Here is an 18,897-nt window from a genome sequence, read left to right on the forward strand (position 1 = left end):
CTCACAGACCTGGATGTTAAAAGAGAATTTTGGTGATCAGGGCACCATCTTGGTCCTTCCTTCTCCATACTCTTGGGATCTGATGGGCGTTTCCCAGTAACTGAAGAGCTGACTTTTACAAAACCCACTGGTCCAGATTTTCTGAGTGTCCATTCATGCTTGGAATGGTGAATTTTGTTTTGCTGGGTTTGTGTCCTGGGTCTTTTAAAGTCACAACTCTGCAGTCGGTCTTTGGCCAGGCTGCTCCATCATGGGCCGGGCTGCAGGAGCTCCCTGCTCCTGCATCCACAGGCTCAGCTGGGCTCAGCTTCATTTTAGGCATCTGGCAATGCCACTTCAGCCACTTGGGTCTTTGATCCTGCCATGGCTTTTGTGTGAAGGTGGTGGCGAAGCTGTGAGAAAGGACAGGCCTGTCCGAGCCATACCCATCCTTCCCCCTCTGCCCCCAGGTGATACGGCTGTGCTGCTGCCTCCTCCTGCGCCGGGGCTCCCCTCCCGCTAACGCCGTCTCCTGTCCCTGGTAGGAAATGGAGTCAAAGGTCTCCGAAGGCGGCCTGAACGTCACCCTCACCATCCGGCTGCTGATGCACGGCAAGGTAACAGCTCCCAGGAGGGGTGGCATCCTGCCTTCCTCTCCTGCCCGGGTTATCTTTACAGCTTGCAGCGTCATTTATGCTGTGTTTGTTGTTTTTCTTTCGTAGGAAGTTGGAAGCATCATTGGAAAGGTAAGGACATGTTTTAAACATGTGTTTAGACACTCCCTGAATTACCTGCAGCATTCACTGCCTCTGACGGGGTATATGCCAGTCGCCTCATCCTCTAATGTCCCTTAAACGTTGGGTCAGTGTGAAATGCATTTGTGTGACAGCAACAGCGAGATACCCACAGAGAGGCTAAAGACTGCTCCCCCAAAAAGGCAGCTTGTCTAGTACAACTCCTGGCTGCTTCACTCTGGTGACGAATAGCTGCTTGTCATCATGTTGCTTGGAAATGTAAATGAAATAGATTCATTAAGGAAGGCTAAGAAATTTGATGCAGTTTAAATTTTTCCCTCTGAGGCTTCAAGGCACAATTTATCCTGTGCAGAAGGCTTCATGAGGTGCTCTGCATCGTGGTGCTTGACATGGTGGTTTGTAAAGTCCTGGTTATGTGGGATGGCTTTTTGGCCAGTTCCTGAGCTTTTCCTTGCAGTTTTCCTCCTAAAAGGAAATTCAGAAAGGAAAGTGGAAGTTGCAGTTATGCTATTTTGTCTGATTCGTGCTGTACAGACATGGGAGCAGGGCTACGAAGGGGCAGAAGTGCCTGGAGCATCAGCTCTTCAGCCCATCCATCACATGGGGATGGAGGGCCCAGCACCACAGAGCTGCCCAAATATTCATGGTGCTGTGTATTAGAGAGATGCATGTTTGGAAAGGTTGTTTTGAAGGTGAAAGTCATGAATTGCCGTGATGACCTGTGTCTCTGCTTCTTGTTTCAGAAAGGAGAGACTGTGAAGAAGATGCGTGAGGAGGTGAGCAGCACGGACCATAAAATAATTTGTATTGGAGGGATGAGGAGTGGGGAGGGCCAGCAGCATGCAAATCCATGGCCAGAGCTGTCCCGAAGGCTCATTGCCCTGTGAGAGACATGTGGCTGTGACTCCACGTTCAGTCTTCCTGCAAGGACATCCAAGCTAGCTGCCCCCTGAGCTCTTTTGTCCAGCTTTATCCTTCCATACCCAAACTCCCTTCACATTTAATGGGAATTTTCCAGAGCCTAGAGCTTGCTGTCCATGAAACAGTGAAATATAGTCTCTTGTGAGATTCGGTTTGTCCAAGGTCTTTGTGCCTTTAGCTACCAAAGAGTCACCAGGTCTGTAAGCAGCACTCCTCTTTTTACAAGCAGTGATGCCACGAGCCAGGCTTGCCTTGATGGTATGGGTTTGTGTTGCTGTAAAAGACCCAAGGTGGGTGCTTGGAAACACTTTCTGAGGGTCAGGGTGAGGCAGGGCTGGAAGCACTGTGTCAGGGCAGGGGGAGGACTTTAGACGAGATGTCTTCAGGTGGTGACCAGGGACCAAGTGAAAATGGGCTCCTGGGGCTCTCTGAGTTTCTACAGTTGCGTGCTGAGCCTTCCCAGGGCAGGCAGGGTACAACCCAAAGAAAGAGCTGTGCCTCCAGCATATCCCCCCGACCAGTTTCCTGGCTGTGGCTGCTCCAGGGCTGCCCTTCTTTTTTGCAGAGCGGGGCAAGAATCAACATCTCGGAGGGAAACTGCCCTGAGCGAATTGTGACCATCACCGGCCCCACCGATGCCATCTTCAAGGCTTTCGCCATGATCGCCTACAAATTTGAGGAGGTGAGAAATGTGAGCCCCTTGCCCTGGGAGGGCAGAGAACAAGGTCCTGCGTCCAGCCGTGGTGACCCACCGGGCAAGCAGAGCTCAGGTGTGCCCACTGCTGGGGCCAGCAGTGCAGCTGGGTACCTCCAACCCCCGCTGGACTTGCTCAGCTGGTGCACAGCCTGGTCCCAAAGCCTTTCGGCTGGTCCAGGCAGCTCTAAATGGGCAAGAACTGTGATCAGCCTGGGTCTGGGGGACGTGACCCCTCTGGCTCAGAGCGTTTGGGTTGGGCTGGATGGCAGGCATCTGGTTGGGGAACAAGGGCTGATGCGTTGTGCTCTTCCTTCCCAAGGACATAACCAACTCAATGAGCAACAGCACTGCTACCAGTAAACCTCCAGTGACGCTGCGACTGGTCGTGCCAGCTAGTCAGTGCGGCTCGCTGATTGGCAAAGGAGGCTCCAAGATCAAGGAAATCAGGGAGGTAAATCAGACCTGCCTTAGTTCCTGCATGTAACCGCAGCTCCTCGGCGCCCATCTGCAGCCAAGGGGGAATGGGAGCAGCCTTGGAAAAAGGGATCCTCATGCTGGCATCGTGTGCCAGGCACTTCCCAGGACGGTCCAGCTAACACAGGAGCAGCAGCATGGCTTTTGTCCCTTGGGACTTGCCACATCCCCGCTTGCACAGGGCAGCTGCAGCTCTCTGGGGGCGCGTGGCATCGGAGCTGGAGCTGGCTGCAGGGAGAGGGGTTCAGCATCGGGATTGCTCCTTCTCTCTCTTTCTGTCTCCAGTCCACAGGTGCTCAGGTTCAAGTGGCGGGGGACATGCTGCCCAACTCCACGGAGCGGGCAGTGACAATCTCGGGGACACCCGACGCAATTATCCAGTGTGTCAAACAGATCTGTGTGGTGATGCTGGAGGTACAGTCTGTAACAAAGGGGGTAAAGTATATAGGATAAAACCCGACCAGCACCACAACAGCGCTGCCAGCTGTGGAGCGTGTCCTTGTCACTGTTCACCACGCATTAGCAGACCACTCTCATCTCCTGGTACCTTCGTCTGAAACCCACCCAGTGTGTTTTCCCCACCGTGTTCACATGTTATTTCTAGAGTGCCAAGCTGGAAACCAGTTGGGTGCTCGAAGGAGATGGTTTGTGCCACAGCACCAGCTGGTTTCAGGAGAGAGGGCTGCTGGAGGATACCAGGCAGGCTGGGAGGAGGTGGCCAGCGCATCTCCCACACTGGGCAGCTGAGGGGGTGCAGAGGGAAGGGAGCTGTGGGCACGCCTGCCAGCTTGAGCTCCAGCGAGGCAGCAGGGAGGAGGTAGTGAGGAAGGCTGGTGGAGAGCAGGGACCACAGAGCGCATGGACATGTGGTCAGGGTGCAGTTTACTGGGAGAAATTCTTCCCAAATACTTTCTGCTGTGGAGCTATGCTGCTGTTCAGATGGCTTACTGGTGGGGCTGACTGCAGCCACGTGCCCTACATCCATGCCTGCAGCCTTGGAGAAGCTCCAGGAGGAGCCCACCGCAGCCACAGCACCGTGACAGCCCCACTCCCGGTGCCTCCCAGCAGCAGACAGGCACGGGCCCTCAGCTTTGCTGGGCAGCTCACAGACCCATCGTGGCAAGGAGGAGCCTGTTTCAAAGAATGACAGACTGGCTGGGATGAGGAGGGACCCCCAAGCCCACCTGCCCCAGCCCCGCTCCAGCAGGGCCACCCCGAGCAGGGTGCCCAGCCCCAGGTCCCGGCGCCTCCTGAAGCTCCCCAAGGAGGAGCCCCCCCAGGCTCTGGGCAGCCTGTGCCAGGGCTGCGGCACCCGCCCAGCACAGCAGTGCTGCCTGGTGCTCAGAGGGAGCCTCCTGGGCTCCAGGCTGTGCCCAGGGCCTCTTGGCCTGGCGCTGGGTCGTGTTTGCTGCTGCAGGAGTTTCACACGAGGACACCAAGGTCTGGCGGAGACAAGGCAACGCCAAACACAGGCAGCTTCAGCTGAAGAGCAGCAATGGCTATGAACATGTTACCAACCACTCCTGGTACTGATGCTCTCACGGACATGCTGTGCTGTTAGGGGAGCATGGGTTTAGCCATGCAGTGGCTACAGGTTATTGTGGTAGAGGTGGGCTCGAGGTGATGCTCTCAGTGTGTGTTGTATGGTCTTGGGTGGCTGCTGTTTTCACCAACCAAAAACAAGGGTTGCAGCTCCTCTACCTGGCTCAGCAATGTGAAAGAGAAAAAAAGCATTTTTTTTTCTTGCAGTCCAAAGTCTGGCAAGTCCCCCAGCTTTAACAGTTTGCAGATATGCTCCTTGTAATGTTTATGTCTTAAGTTATCTTACCACAAGAAATTCTTGCTCATCCCCTCCAAGATTTGTAGTTCAGTAAAAGAAAAAGCAGGTCTGTGGTTATACACACTATGCTTTGATCATGCAGCTTTCCTGCAGAATAGGACTGAGCGTGAAGATTTAAATATGATGCTTGGCTACAGATAGATGTACAGAAGAATGTAGAGGAAAATGATAAATTTTCTGCAAGATAGTGTAATTTACATTGCTTTTCCTTACCTATTAGAAGCAACTGAGCCATTTCACGTGTGGTAGAATCAGAAGGCTTGGATCTGAAATCTCTCATGATCCCCAGAAATCTCTCAAGGTCTCCTCTGTGGACTGTTAGCTGTGTTTAAGAGTAAACCAACGTCGAGAGAACCGTGGTCAGGAGATTCCATGTGTCGTGCCGAGGTCAGCGTGTGGGCTTCACCTGCTGCCCATACCGATGGGGCACAGGTCTTGATCACGATGACAGCGCTCTGCAGTGCCTGCTGCACGGCCAGCCCGGGCAGTGAGAAACCAAAGCAAGCCCTGAAGCAAGGAACACAAGAGGGGTCGGACAGCATCATCTGGGTGGGATGCTCGGTCCCAGCGTGCTCACGAGCCATGCTCACGGTGGCACGCAGCAGCTCCAGGTGTCTCGTGGGGCTGGTCAGGCTGCTGATACACGCGTGGAGTTGGACTTGATGGCCTTCGTGGGTCCCTTCAACTTGAGATGTTCTCACCTGTTCATACTCAAAGCATGGAGGAGGCTCGTGGCATCCGGAGACAGAAAGCCCAGCCCTCGTGCGCCTGGCATTGCAGTGACACGCCGTGTTTCTCCCCATCTCCCTGCGTCTTGAGGGTCGTGGTGGGGGATCTGAGGAGGATGTCGCAGACTGGCGTCAGCCTAGACCAGGAGGCTCGGTCTGTGGAGAGCAGAGCAAAGGCGGGGGACGCAGCAGAGGTCCAGGAAGTGTTTGAGAGTGCTGTGCATCAGCAGGGAACTCCCCAGGGTGTCCTCCTCCTCCCATTTAAATGCCCATTTCCCCCATGTCTTCCTGTACAGAAATGCTGTTTGCCTGGTGCGGGTGTTGCTGGCCGTGGCCCCGGAGGCACGGGGCGGAGGCCCGTGCTCCGTCGGGTGCTTTCTAACTCTCTTTTTGCCGCTGTTTCAGGAAAAGCTGTTCTAATGTTCTCTCTCCCTCTCCTTGTCCCTTTTCCTAGTCCCCACCAAAAGGTGCCACCATTCCCTACCGCCCAAAGCCCGCCTCCACCCCTGTCATTTTTGCAGGTGGTCAGGTAAGAGCCGACCCGCTTGCAGCCTCCACTGCCAACCTCAGCCTTTTACTGCAGCACCAGCCGCTGCCCGTTAGTGCACTCAGGTTTCTTGCCTTCTGACTTGCATGGTGTCATCCCATCCGTGTCACACCACGGCAGCTGGACCAAAAGCTTTCTGCAGGCATGCTGGGGATGGGGATGGGCCAGAGCGTCCTGTTTTCTGGCCTCTGCAGTCAAATTAAAGTGGCTTTGCACGGTGCAAATCACTCCCAGGTGGGCTGGGCTCCTCCCAGCCTCTCCAGGGCAGCCTCCAGGGAGGGTCGTCCCCATTGCTGCCACACGGCTGATCTGGTGCCACCAGCAGGGAACCCACACTGCAAGGACAGGGCTCATCAATGTCCACTGGAGAGTCTGTATTGTGTTGCCTTTGGAGATGTCATGCCATGGTAAACCTGGCTAAATCAGGGCTTGTGGTGGAGATGTGGTATTTCTAGCAACCCTTGGAGGTGACAGCAGGTTTCAGTTTGCTCAGTAGCCATCAGCTCCCACGGCACATGTGTGCGATATGTGCCGTAAGTCTACATGCAGCACGTCTTCCTGGTTGCTGATGCATTTCTCAGTTAAGGTAACGAGCATTTAACTTCCTTAAAATGAGTCAGGAATGAGCTTAAATCCTGAAGAGCACCCTCAGGTTGGCCCATTATCTGACCTGTGTCACCTGGCGGCCACCCTTAGTCCAGGAGAGGACTCAAGATGTTCTCAGTGCCTCCAGCCTGCACTCCCCAGCAAGAGAAGTGTGCAAACTGTGTGTGTGAGACAGCATCAACACATTGTTCAGTGATCTCCCTATCTCCAGGCACATCTGGCTCCAGCTCTTTCTGATTGGGACCCCCCAAATTTGCTCCCTCTCCCCCACGCCCAAGTGCTCTCAGTGCAGACATTGCAGCACTTTTCTCTGCATGAGCTACAGCTGGTGTGCTCTGAGCAGTGCCATGCAAGCTATTTCATGTCCTCCCCATCTGCAATAAGTAGCAGAAGGGCAAGCCCAAAGCAGCGTGCTGAATTAGCATCTCATAGTCAGTGGGACGAGTCTCGTGTGGCCTGAGCAGCCACCCAGGGAAAGAGCTTTGGGTCCAGCTGCCTGTGAGTGGTATCCTCTGAAAAGGGAGAGTAAGGGGGCAGCGCCTCTCCTGCTGCTGGGGCTTGGTGTCTCACACAGAGGCGATGCTGCAAGAGGCAGCAAGTGCCTCGGGAAGCAGAGCTCTTCCCTGCCCACCCTGGGCGAGCCCCACGCATCCTCTGAGCCCTGGCAGCTCCTCACAGTTGGGGCTAGAGTGAGACACTTGAGATGCATCTGCTGAAGATACCTCCCTGCCTTTTAATTCACTGCTTCTAATCAAATTTTCTAATCAAAACCTAAAGGCCTAAATGAACTGCCAGGAAGCGCTGAGCTTCCCAGAGCCCCTCTGCCCATCACCATGGGAGTGCCGGTGCCATCCTATGGGGATGCTGGCACTGCGCACAGGGCTCTGCCTCCCTCCTCCTCTGGGCTTTTGGGGCTGTTCCTGGCACTAAACACTTCATTTTTTGCAAAACAATGCGGATAATTTTCATGAGGTGCAGGGATTTTTTTTTCTTTTTGGCTTTTTCCTGGCTGTCTTTACTCTCCCTTTATAAAGTGCTGTCCATCTCTTACACCATTTCTTTCAGAATTGTATGAATAATGGGTCAACTAGTGGGATGCACCTTGCTAGCTGGTTAAGTCCTAAACATTGGGTGCTCTCGTGGCTCTTACCCACAGTGGTGCTTACTTTCAGGTTGCTTACAAAAGAGGAGGGATTGCTACAAGCAGTGGTAAAACCAGTGAGCAGTCAGCCTAGCCAGCACCCGCGTGGATCTGCGCATTGCCTTCAGCAGAGTGCTGGAGGAGGTGGGGAGATGGAGAACCCGCTGGGAGCAGTGCACCTTGAAATAGGGCGAGACTCCATTCACCGGCCTGCTTATTAGGATGCCAAAGTCACGTTTAGGTGCAAAGGGCAGTGGTGAAGCTATTGTGCACCCCTCGCACAGACAGCTCCGACTGATGAGCAGCTTTTGCACAGCGAAGCCTGCCAGAGCCTTGGCTTCCTCCTTGACGCAGACCTGGGACCTTTGAAGATTTGTTTGCTTCTTGTGGAAGAGCCAGACCTCTTCCTCAGGGCTGGCCAGGGGAAGGGGGAACGCTCTTTCCTCCTCCCCTCCAGCCCCAGATCCAGCCTGCGTTGCTGGTGGCTGCTGACAGCAGCGTGTGCTCTGCGTGCAAGCAGCATTTGCCCCCCGTCAGACAAGGAGCAAAGCCCAGGGCAGGCAGGGCTTCGCCACCACCTCCTTCCAGCTCTACTAACGTCTTGTTTTTCTCTTGCAGGCCTACACAATTCAGGGACAATACGCTATTCCACACCCGGATGTGAGTTTTACCCTCATTTTTCTTACACCCTTTTATGTCACCTGCATGCTACTGTTAATTCACATAATATTAATATTAGACAATAATATTAATAGCATATTCTCGAAGTAACTGGCAGTGTGTAGTATCTGTAATACCTTCAGGAGCCTTTTAACCTGTTAGCACTAAACTTTATCAATTCTGAGGACTTGGCCTGATGCTAAATTGTTTGCAACGTTCAGTGCTATCCCTTTGTTATGAGACAAAACGCACTCTATGCATTTTGTGCCTCAAAATGATCAAAACTAGCAAAGAAAGGAAAAAAAAAAAAAAAAAGCAAAAAACAGAAACATTAAGAGTTTCCCTTCCATTCCCTCCTTGTCCTTAAACCATTGATCACCCAATGGCTTACGGAGGTGTCTCGGTGGGATGGGGAAAAAGTGAGAGCTCTGTCAGCGCACAGTGGGCAGGGACATGTGCTTTTTGGGGGAGTCTTCTCTGGGGTGACTCAGTGCCAGGGCTGGGCTTTGTTCATGCTGAAACCCCCTGCTTATGGCCTGCTCTGGTGCCCTGCATTTGCTGGGGCACACGTAGGGAAGGGTTGCTGGCACCTCCGCGCATACAGGTAGAAGGTGCAGGTCGGCTGGGCTGGGTCTGATGCGGCTCGGTGTTCCTCCAGCTGGCGGCAGAGTTGGGTCTTGAGTAGGTGCAGTGCTTCTGGCACAGCTGAGCAGGAGGTGAGGCAGGCAGGCTCTGTGCACGCGTGCTCCCCTTGGTGTCGGGGAGTGACTTGGTGCTGCTTTTGCTCTGCAGGCTGGGTTTTGTTCGCAGGAGCGAGGGTTGCACCTGTTCCCAGTGGAGGAGCATGGGTCTTGTCTGGTTTTGATGGAGGGCAGGTTGGCTTTCCACATGATGCCAGAATACGCATACTTTGAATATCCGCCTGTAACTGTTGCTCAGAAATCCTCTCAATCATGTGCATTTCACTTTAGCTTCCAAGCGCGGAAGATAAATATGGATGCATATTGCAAGGGTAGCTCATTATATTCCTTGTCCCAGTTTTCCTTTGCAAACAGCAAGCATTTTCCTTGTTATTATACCCCTCTGACAGGATTAGAAAACCTAATAGTGAACATAGTGCTTTGAAAATATTTAGGCTTTAATCAGCACTGGAAAAACAGTGTCTGTGCCTTGCTGACTGTTCTCTGCCCTGCTCCCGGCAGATTTGCTGAGACTTGGAAAAAGTCGTGCGTGCAAGGGCTGTGCTCACCATCCTTCCTCTTGTAGCCCCCTCACAAGGATCTGTCATTTTAAATACTTGCTCTGCAAAGAAACTGCTCTTGACTGTGGTTGCAGGGCATTGCCTTTGCTCTCACAGGTCTCTGTGTTTAGTGGCCCCCTTTTGCAGACCCGTGACAGCATTTCAAATGCCAAAGCTAAAATGTGAGCTCCTGCCTCAATCTTCTCCCTCTGGCAAAACCCACCTGGGTCAGTGGGAGTTTTGCCTCCTGAAGGGCTTCAGCACTGCCCGGGGTACTCACTTGCTAAGCACCACTATCAGCACTATTTCTCAGAAAAGTGCTGCTTCGATTATAGGAAGGATTTGTGTGTCTCTGTCCCAGTAAGGGGAGACATGACGGGCTCTCCCAGAGCTCCCCAGCACACTCCTCCTCACCCAGTATCAGGAGGGTGGCAAAGACGCAGGAGGTTCCCTGTGGTGTCCTGTCAGGTGGAGTCGTTGCAATGAGGAGCTCCACCTGGGTTTAATTTTGCAGAGAATGTGTTATTTCTTTAATTAAACAGCAGCGAGTGTGGAAGTGAAACCAGCAAGCGGGAGGTGATGAAGACTGCTCCCTGCTAAAACTGACCTGTTCACCTCCACCCCCTTAGTTTTATTTTGTTTTAATTTTGGAGCAGTGAAGCAGAGCACAAAATGTATTCCAGCCAAAATCCCCTATGCAGCCACTTCCTGGTGGGGCTCAAAAAGATACCCAGCACAACAAGGGATGCAGGGATCTGAAATACCTACTGGCCATGGCTGAAGCCCGCATTTCCCCGTGCTGCTAAGGGCTCGTGCTCGCAGTGCACGTCTCCCAGCCAGCATGGAGCCAGATGGTTTGTCCATCTCCTGCAGATGTTCCCCACCAGTAGGGCAGCACCAGAGCGCTGGCTGCTGGGGAGGTGTTCACGGTGTGGCACTGCCAGCGGGGCTCTGTGCTGCTGGCACACAGGCAGTGCCTCCAAGGTGCCCCCTCTGCTCCAAAGCCACGCAGCGGTGAGCAGCAGCTGGCAAAAGCCAGCACGGGAAGGTGGAGGCTGGAAATGCTTTGCACAAAAGCCCCGCCGCTGCTTTAGCAGCTCGTCGTGCGGCAAGGGAACCAAAATGTCTGATGAGCTAAGAATGGGCTTCCTGCTGGTATTGTACTTCAGACCCTGACCAAGCACTTCTGCAAAAGATTTGGGCTCTATTGCATTTTACCCAGGCCAAGTCCTTCTGTTAGTGTTGTTTTTGCCATGTCTCAACATGGCTTCCTGGTTTCTTTTTTTTTTTTTTCCGTTATAATTTTGTTCTTGATTTCTGGTGTGACTTGTTGTACTCTATGACAATAACCTTCTTAGCTCTAATGTCCCTCCTACCCCTCAGCAGTTGACCAAGCTCCACCAGTTGGCTATGCAGCAAACCCCCTTTACTCCCCTTGGACAGACCACCCCCGCTTTCCCTGGTACGTACCCACATGCCCTTTCTAGATATCCTTCTCTTCTTACCTGTAGAGTTTCTCTCTCTTTCTGAACTCGTTGTATCTAATGGAAACAAATAGGACCAGTAAAACTGCAATGTCCACAGGGATAGGTTAGCAGGGAGACTAGGTGGAAGTGCAGGGCTTGCGGTCCTCACGGGCACGCTCAGCGCGTAACTGTGCACGCCAGCTCTGCTTCCAGCCTTGCTGGCTTTCTGAGCAGCAGGATGAGTGCCAGCACCGCCCTTCCCCACCCGGAGGAGGCAGCATCCCTCGCCGTGTGCCCGTCTGGACCCCTGGGACATCCCCACAGCGCTGGCGGGGGATGCTGCCCTCGTGCCCACGGGATGGAGCAGGGCAGGACGGCACTGGGGAGAGCAGTGGGAAGGCGATGCAGTGACAGGAGGACAGCCAGAGCTGGCGTGGCTCACCAGCCTGGCCTGCAAATCCTGCGCTGTGTCCCGTGGTCAGCTAGGAAGCAGATAGAGCACAGGGGATGGCGATGCTGAAAGCGCCTTCGTTTGCTCAGTGGTCAAGGTGCCGAATGGAAATGCCTTTTCTGACAGTAAATGTTCATCATATTTTGAGCTTCCTAGATGAAGTGACATTGCTTATCTCCTCGAAGGCAAAAGCATTAAATCTGTTTCTTCTTTGCTCTTCAGGAGAAAAGCTGCCCTTACATTCCTCCGAAGAAGCTCAAAATCTGATGGGCCAATCATCAGGTAAAACACAAAGCTACAGGGAAATCAGTAGGCGGCTGTTGAAAAGTACTTCTGAAGTAGGACTGTGCTGTCGTTGTGCTCCTGGATAAATCGTCTTGTTTGTGGAGAAGTGAGCATGCTTTCTGGTGGGCAGGTAGAGACCAGGCAGCACCGTGCCTGCCATCTCCCTCCGTGCAGCACGCCCGAAGAAAAGCACCTCTAGTTCGTTACCTGGTTTTTGATGTTTGTCTATGGCTGCCATCTCCATAATGGAAAGACATCAGGGTCCCCGCCCTTATTCTTCCATTTAATTTTGCATAAACCTCACCCAGAAACAGTAGAAAAAATGCTTGTGGGAATGGAAATAACATTTTAGCTGTCTCTCAGCCGTTCAAGGAGAGCTGCATTTTTAGTGGAACAGGACCCCAAGGAGACGAAGCGTGGCCGTAATCTTGGAAAAATTTCCATTTCAAATGTCCCTGGCAGCTGCACATTCATCCGTATGTGCTGAACATGCTTTTATACCCCGCTGTTGCTCAGGGGGATGATCCAGAGACCTGCAGGCTCGTGAGCGAGGGGAGCCAGACCTCCCGAACATGCCGGGGTGCGCTTCCTGCCTGCCTCGAAAGCATCTGGGGGCATCGCCCAACCGTGAAAGCAAGCATAGACCATGGAAATAGACCCCACCAGGTGGTAGCAAAAACAGATTTCTTGTTGTCTCTGCGCAGCCTTGTTCTCTGTGTGCCCTACTTTACCCCTTGCAATCACCCATGGCATTAATCCTGACCTGGCCGAACACGGTGATTCCCCATGTTGCATCCAGAGGGGTTAGATGTGCATGTCAGAGGGGAGTATCCCAGTATCCCAAAATGAGCAATCCCCCAGTAACGGAGAAGGATGTTACGGCTGTGGTGACGCAGGGGTTGATGTGATGCCCCAAAATGCAGCTGGGAGAGGCAGTGGGGGGCTGGGGTGGGAAATAGGTGTGGAGGTGACAGCACATGCGTGGAGGACTCTGAACATCCGTGAAGGGCTCCAGGGAGCAGGCGGAAGGAGTTTTTCCAGGCTGTGGCTTGGGAACTGCTTCTGCAGGAGCACGTGGAAAGGCTTGGCCCTTTCTGCTCGCTCTGTGCATGAGCACTGCAGAGGGAGGATGAGGCACTGGTGAAGTGCCCCTTCCTGTGCCCTGTGCTCTGCAGCCAGCACTGAGCACTGCCTGCTGCGCGAAATGCAGGCAGGAGCTATTTTGTGCAGGCTTTGGCGCCAGCACGGCAGGTAGGGCTGGGCTTGTGTCCCCATTCCCTGCTTTTCCTTGTGTTCCTGACAAGAAATGGGTCCAAGAGACCTCCCGTGAGGGGTGCGGCGTGCTGCCTGCATGCCGAGGCGCAGTGCTCGGGAACGCGCGGCCGCCAGCAGACACCTTCTGGGGCAGGTCCAGTACGCAGGCAGGCATCGGTTCGCACCCGCTGGGTGTCAAACCCAAGGCTGTTGTTGCTCTCAGAACTGATCAGAGCCCCTCTTCTGTAGTGCAGAGGGAAGCACAGACTGCAAAACCCAGCAGTGGCTTGCAGTAGATGCTTGGTGCTCCCAGGGGTTCACAAGCCCCTTGGGGCTTTTGTGAGCAGGGGCTCAGTGCAGCTGAGTTATTCCACAGCAGCACAGCAGTTCCAGTCTCCTGCTGCTTTTTTTTTCCCCTGCACCCCCTTTATTCCTCCTCTCTTTGCTCGAACGCACATTGCAGTCTTTTGGACTCTAGCGCACATTGCTCTTAAAAGTTTATGTTACACAGATAAGGTTTTCCTTGGTAGTTTATGTTATACAGATAAGGTTTTTCTGCTGAGGCTGCAAATTCCTATTAGCTACCAGACAGCTTCTGTCCTAGAGATTTGGAATAGGATGTCCCTACTTGAGCAATGAGGTGATTTAATATGGAAACCAGTGGGAAAAGCAGGCTTAAACCTGGCTAGGACTGCTGTGCCATGCTCTCACATGGAGCTGCATGTGCGTGATGGTCTGCAGCCTTTCCCACCATGAAGGAGGGAGAAGCTGGGAAGAAACACCCTGCTGCATTCACTCCTTGCTGCTGGCAGTGTGCTTCCACGTGGTTTTGTAGGGAAGCAGGCTCTCCACTGGCATGTTGTTTGCCTTGCACTAAGAGGGACCGTCGGTCCCAAGTCCAGTCAGCGTGCGTGTCTTAGCAAGATCTGGCTTAAGCTCAGCATTTCGGCTGCTGGGCTGCTTTCCTAAGAATGATGTGCTCAGGGAGGGCTGGAGGGTGTGTGGAAACCCTGCCTCCAGGGTTTCTTCCTTCTCCCACCCCCGCCAGCCCTCTGGGGGAGGCTGCAGCCTTGTGCTGCGCAGACCTCCCCAGAGCCAGTCTCACATGGGGACCGAGGGTCGAGGGGCACAGGGGAAGGTGGCAGCCCACTTCAGATGAGGCAGGTAGCAACCGTCTCCCTCCTCCTTGTACCAGAGTGTGTGATCCCCTTCCCCTCCCGGCCCCGGAGCAGGATGCAGCCTTTGCAATGTCGACTGCTGCGGGGAAGTGCCAGCAACCCGCTGCTGCACTGCTGCTGCAAGCTGTAACCATTTTCCCTTGCATATGCCCAGGTCTGGATGCCAGTCCCCCGGCCAGTACTCATGAACTCACCATTCCCAATGATGTAAGTACAGTGGCGATTCCTCTGCCTGTGTGTGTATGTGTATGCACATATATATACATACACGTATATATATGTACTCTACAAATGTATGAGCTCGTTAAATACATTTAGAGATACCCCTTCACCGGGTTCACTCATGCCTTTTGTGCAGCTCCTCAGTCTGGTTGTCTGGGGTCACGAAGCACCTGCTGGTCTCTACCCTCTTGGTGGCTTTCCTAGGGGGAATCCTCCTCAGTGCTCCGTTTTCCTTCCCAAGTGAACTTAGTGCTCACGAAAGATGCCCACTTGACAGCGATCAGCAGCGGAGGGAGCTCCCAAGCCAGCCCCAGTACAACGGCCTGATACACCACTGGCAGGTCTGAGATGTTTCGGATCTGTCCTTTTGAAAGGCAGCGTGTGGCGTTTGGGTTCTGGTGGCAGTCAGCAGTTGGGTCCTGCAAGCGGAGGCACTGGGGTGAGGTGGGTATCGGACTCAGACTTTTGCCAGAAGGAGGCTGGAGATGTCATGGTCACAGAGAGGAGCAAGGAGAGAGGCTGCTCGGGGTGCTTAGACGGGAGGAGGTGGGATGCAGAGCCCTGGCAGACAGCACCCGGACCCAAGGTCTCGCTTCTGGAGTGGCCTTGTGGTCTCCATGGGTTGATAGCCAGCCTGTGCCCGAACCAGGAGCAGGGCGAGTGGAGAAACGGCTCCCAGGCTCCATCCCCACTACCGGCACCCTCAGCCCACCCTTCTCGGGGGGTTCTGGATTGTGTCTGGTGCCTGTTTCCTCTTCTTCCTCCTGTTTACCCAGCTTTTGTTGGCCCAGTGAGGAAGCCCCCCTGGGAGACCACCGGGAGTCCTGCAGGTGCTTCTCAGCTTGCAATGGCCATGGCTGGCCAGCCTGGGGGACCTGGCAGCAATGAGGGCATCTTTGGGAGTGTTGGGGGACCCCTCGGAAGGGGTCTCTCCTGCCTTTTAGCGTGTTGAATGACCTGCCACTGGACACATGAGTACTGGGAGCATTCACTCGCCAAAAACCTGGCTCACATCAGACCTGCGCTATATTAAATGTCACTGCTTGCGTCTTTTTTTCTGCCTGCTGAAAATACCTCCTGTTGTTTTGAAGGCTCTGAAATTGCCACTGTCACCTTCCCTGGAAAGAGAGCACAGGCTTGGGTGTCTTAAAGGAGGTTTTAGCAGTGCAGAGCAGACCGTGGTTGCACTGCAGAGAAAGGAGAGTTCAAGGAAACCCGGTGGTGAAATCCAGCTTGTCACTTCTGTGACTGTCGGGAGAAACTTGAATGCTGTGCAGAGACACTCAGAAGCCTCCGAATAGGTTTGGCTCCTCTTCTTCCCCAAGCAGGCTCCCAGATGTATGTATTTTTGTTTGCTGAAGCACCTCCAGCCTCTTCAAGCCATTTCTGCTCTGCGAGAACCAGGATGGGTGGCTGTTGGGCTGCACGTCGTGCTGCAGCCCCAGAGATAGTTGATACCTTCCCAGTGCTGCAGCGGATGCACACTCAGGTCCTTCAGCCTGCGCTCCAGGCAGGTGAAGGATAAGGTGATGAGATGGACATGGCTGGGACTGGCTCTGGCTTTGTGGAACCAAGAAACCTTCACCGGGGGCTGTCAGTGAAGCTTCCCTTAAGGCTTACAGAGGCACAGCGTTGTGCACAACAGCGTCGTCATTCCTCTGCTCTTCCTAACCCTCTGCTTTGTTGGGAGCTCTGGTGGCCTAGCAGAGAGAGTTGCAATGAAGAAGTCTACCCAGAAACACGTTGCCATCTGACGTTATGATCTAAGCACCACGTGGGACACAGCACTAAGGCAGCTGTGATCTGACAGCAGGAGGAGTGGACGTTGGGAGCGGTCTGCACCTCGATGGATAGCGGCAGAAGCCCAGCAGCTGACGAGATGAATGAATATCCTGGGTACAAAATTCTCAGTTGTAACCTTGGAAAGGCGCTCAAATGGCCAAGCAGGACATGCAGAAAGACCTTGTACCTGTGCTCACCTTCCTGTGCCTCACCCAGCTGTAGTGGTGCATAGGGGAACTGCAGTCTGATGTACGAATGGGTGACAGCAAAGATCAAGACACCCTCAGGGACCACTGAGGAAATTCATGCCTCTAAGGAAAACTAATTTTTTCAAGAGGGCAAAAGGCGTTTTTCAGTAAAATTCTCCTTTCCTGCCACAGCCTGGACCCTCCTCCCAGGGCAGTGAGGGAGACGCTGGGGGGCAGCAGGGCAGGACGGGGCGAGCGATGTGAAGCTGTTAGCGGCGAGTGTCTGCAGCTGCTGGGGGGCACCTGGGGCCAGGCTGACCCCAGGGAGCCCTGGGCCGTGTTCAGGCGGGATCTCCTGGTTTCGTGAGCACTGAGGTCACGGTCACTCCAGGGCAGGGCGAGGAAGGCTCCGGCCTCGCGGTCGTGCTCGTGTCCCTGAGCCGCGCTTTACGCCGTCCCCCCCCCCCTCCCCGCGCTTTCTTTCTAGCTAATAGGCTGCATAATCGGACGCCAAGGGACCAAAATCAATGAAATTCGGCAGATGTCTGGAGCACAGATCAAAATCGCCAACGCCACGGAAGGGTCATCAGAGCGCCAAATCACCATCACGGGAACCCCTGCCAACATCAGCCTCGCTCAGTACCTCATCAACGCCAGGTGAGACCCGGCGGCGGGGCCGCCCGCCGCCCTCACTTCAGGAGGGTTTTGCTTGTAGCCGGGCAAAATCGCTGTCTTCCCCCCGCCGAGGAGGTTGCACTGGGGCAGGGCACGGAGACGGATCTGGTCTGGTGGCAGGAAGGCGTAATTTGGGACCTCGCCGCGCAACCGGCCCTCTCGCTGCCTCCTCAGAGCCTCTCCCACGCGCTTCCAGGCCTCCAAAAATCCTTCCCTCCCACCGAATGAAGTCAACCAAGCAGTCCAATAAACAGCAGACATGGGAACGGCCTGATCGCGTCCTTTTCGTCTCCCGGCGGCGCGTGCCGGGCTCGGGGATGCTGCAAGCCGGGCCGCGCAGCGCCAGCACCACCATGGGGCCATGGGTGCAGGCGGCTGGGCGAGCGGGCAGGCAGCCCGGGGGGAAGGAGGGGAGGGTGGGGGGTCGTCTCACTGGCTTCACGCTGCAAGGCCGTCCGTCTGTCCGTCCATCCATCCGTCCGTCCGTCCATCCATCCGTGCCAGCGCTGGCAAGAAGGAAGGGGTGAGGGAGCAGCGGCAAGGTGTGCGCGGTCTCTCCCCCCCTAACCCCCCTGCCTTGCACCCGACCCCCTTCTGCCCCAACCTGCAGCCGTCTCTGCCACCCTGCCCTCCCCACTGCCTGGCCCCGCGGCACCTCCCCACCACCTCCCGAGGAAGGAGAGAAAAGAAAACTGAGCGGCTCTGTTACCAGGAAGGGCTGGCCGAGCCACGGGCAGAGATGGAGGGCAGCCTGGCAGCGGGGTGGATGGGGCACGGCTCAGCCTCTCCCTTGCTTTGGAAAGGCAGAGCAGGACGGGGGAGCTGGGGCAGCTTGCAGGTGACAGGGCAACGGGGCTGGTGGCAAGGACACTGGGAATGCTGCTTGCCCCCCGCAGGAGGGATGCTGGTAGGGGTGAGGCTGTGTGCTGGGACATCACCCCTTGTGTGTGGCATCTCTGCCAGGAGCAGGCACTAGCTGGCATCATTGAGGGTCTTCAGGTCCACACTTTAGCCCCCTGCACCCTCTACGGGGACCCCCAAGCCCCACGTGCTCAGGCCACCAGGCATCGGGCTGGTGACCCTCTGCCATAAGCTGTGCCCTACCCAAACCTCCTGAGCACCCCTAGTGGGCCAGACGCAGGTGCTGGAGGAACCTGGTGAGACATTGAGATCTGGGGAAAGAAAACAAGCACATTCCCCCAGTTCAGGATAGATCAGGATAGGTTCAGGACACGGGGAGAGGGGGGATCCATCTGCACAATGCCAAACCCACGGGTGCATCCCGTGGGACGTAGGCAGGAGGAGCAGCGCTGCCCTGGAGGATCTACGTTTTCTTTTCTTCTCCGTTTATTAAGCGCTTGTTTTTGTCTTCCCCCCCCTCTCTCTGCCCCTGTCTATTCTAGGCTGACGTCTGAGGTCACTGGAATGGGCGCACTCTAATTTCCACCCACCATCCTCCACTCCGCACCACCCGACCCTCTCCAGCCAAGGGCACTCCACCCAGCCTGTACAACCTGTACATTTACCGTCTTCCCCTTACCTCCACAGATACTCTTTTCTTTACTAACAGATATATATATATATATATAAATACACACACATATGCACCCACCGGGACGTTTCTTTATGACCTCCTTACTGTGCTCCTGAGACCGCTCCCGAACTCTTTGGTTATGGTCCTTGTTTTCAGCGTACGGTGTTATTACTTCTTCTGCTTTTGGGGATGGGGGGGAGGGGGGTTTCCACTTGTGAGACTCGAGACGACGAAGACGGGTCTCTAGTGTCAGCCTAGCGTAGCTACCTAAGGG

The 18,897-nt window shown here is 54.6% G+C and overlaps 1 protein-coding gene across 10 annotated transcripts; it reads left to right on the forward strand.

Moving 5' to 3' along the window:
- Positions 1-524: 524 nt before the first annotated feature.
- On the forward strand, positions 525-18,529 carry PCBP3 (poly(rC) binding protein 3; the record flags this gene model as incomplete). 10 transcript variants are annotated; one of them, XM_084289583.1, is made up of 13 exons in its annotated part: positions 525-596; positions 702-725; positions 1,478-1,510; positions 2,221-2,337; positions 2,672-2,803; positions 3,112-3,261; positions 5,849-5,992; positions 8,307-8,348; positions 10,972-11,050; positions 11,728-11,787; positions 14,377-14,429; positions 16,902-17,071; positions 18,493-18,529. In XM_084289583.1, the coding sequence occupies 13 exons, from the start codon at positions 528-530 to the stop codon at positions 18,527-18,529; spliced, it is 1,110 nt and encodes a 369-aa protein (XP_084145709.1). The 10 variants fall into 10 exon arrangements, with proteins under 10 accessions (XP_084145709.1, XP_084145713.1, XP_084145711.1 ...); XM_084289587.1 differs by having other exon boundaries at positions 3,112-3,240; positions 5,849-5,923; XM_084289585.1 differs by having other exon boundaries at positions 528-596; positions 3,112-3,240.
- Between the last annotated feature and the right edge of the window lie 368 nt (positions 18,530-18,897).

This window comes from Netta rufina (genome assembly GCF_964035555.1).
Source record: "Netta rufina genome assembly, chromosome: 6".
NCBI lineage: Eukaryota > Metazoa > Chordata > Aves > Anseriformes > Anatidae > Netta > Netta rufina.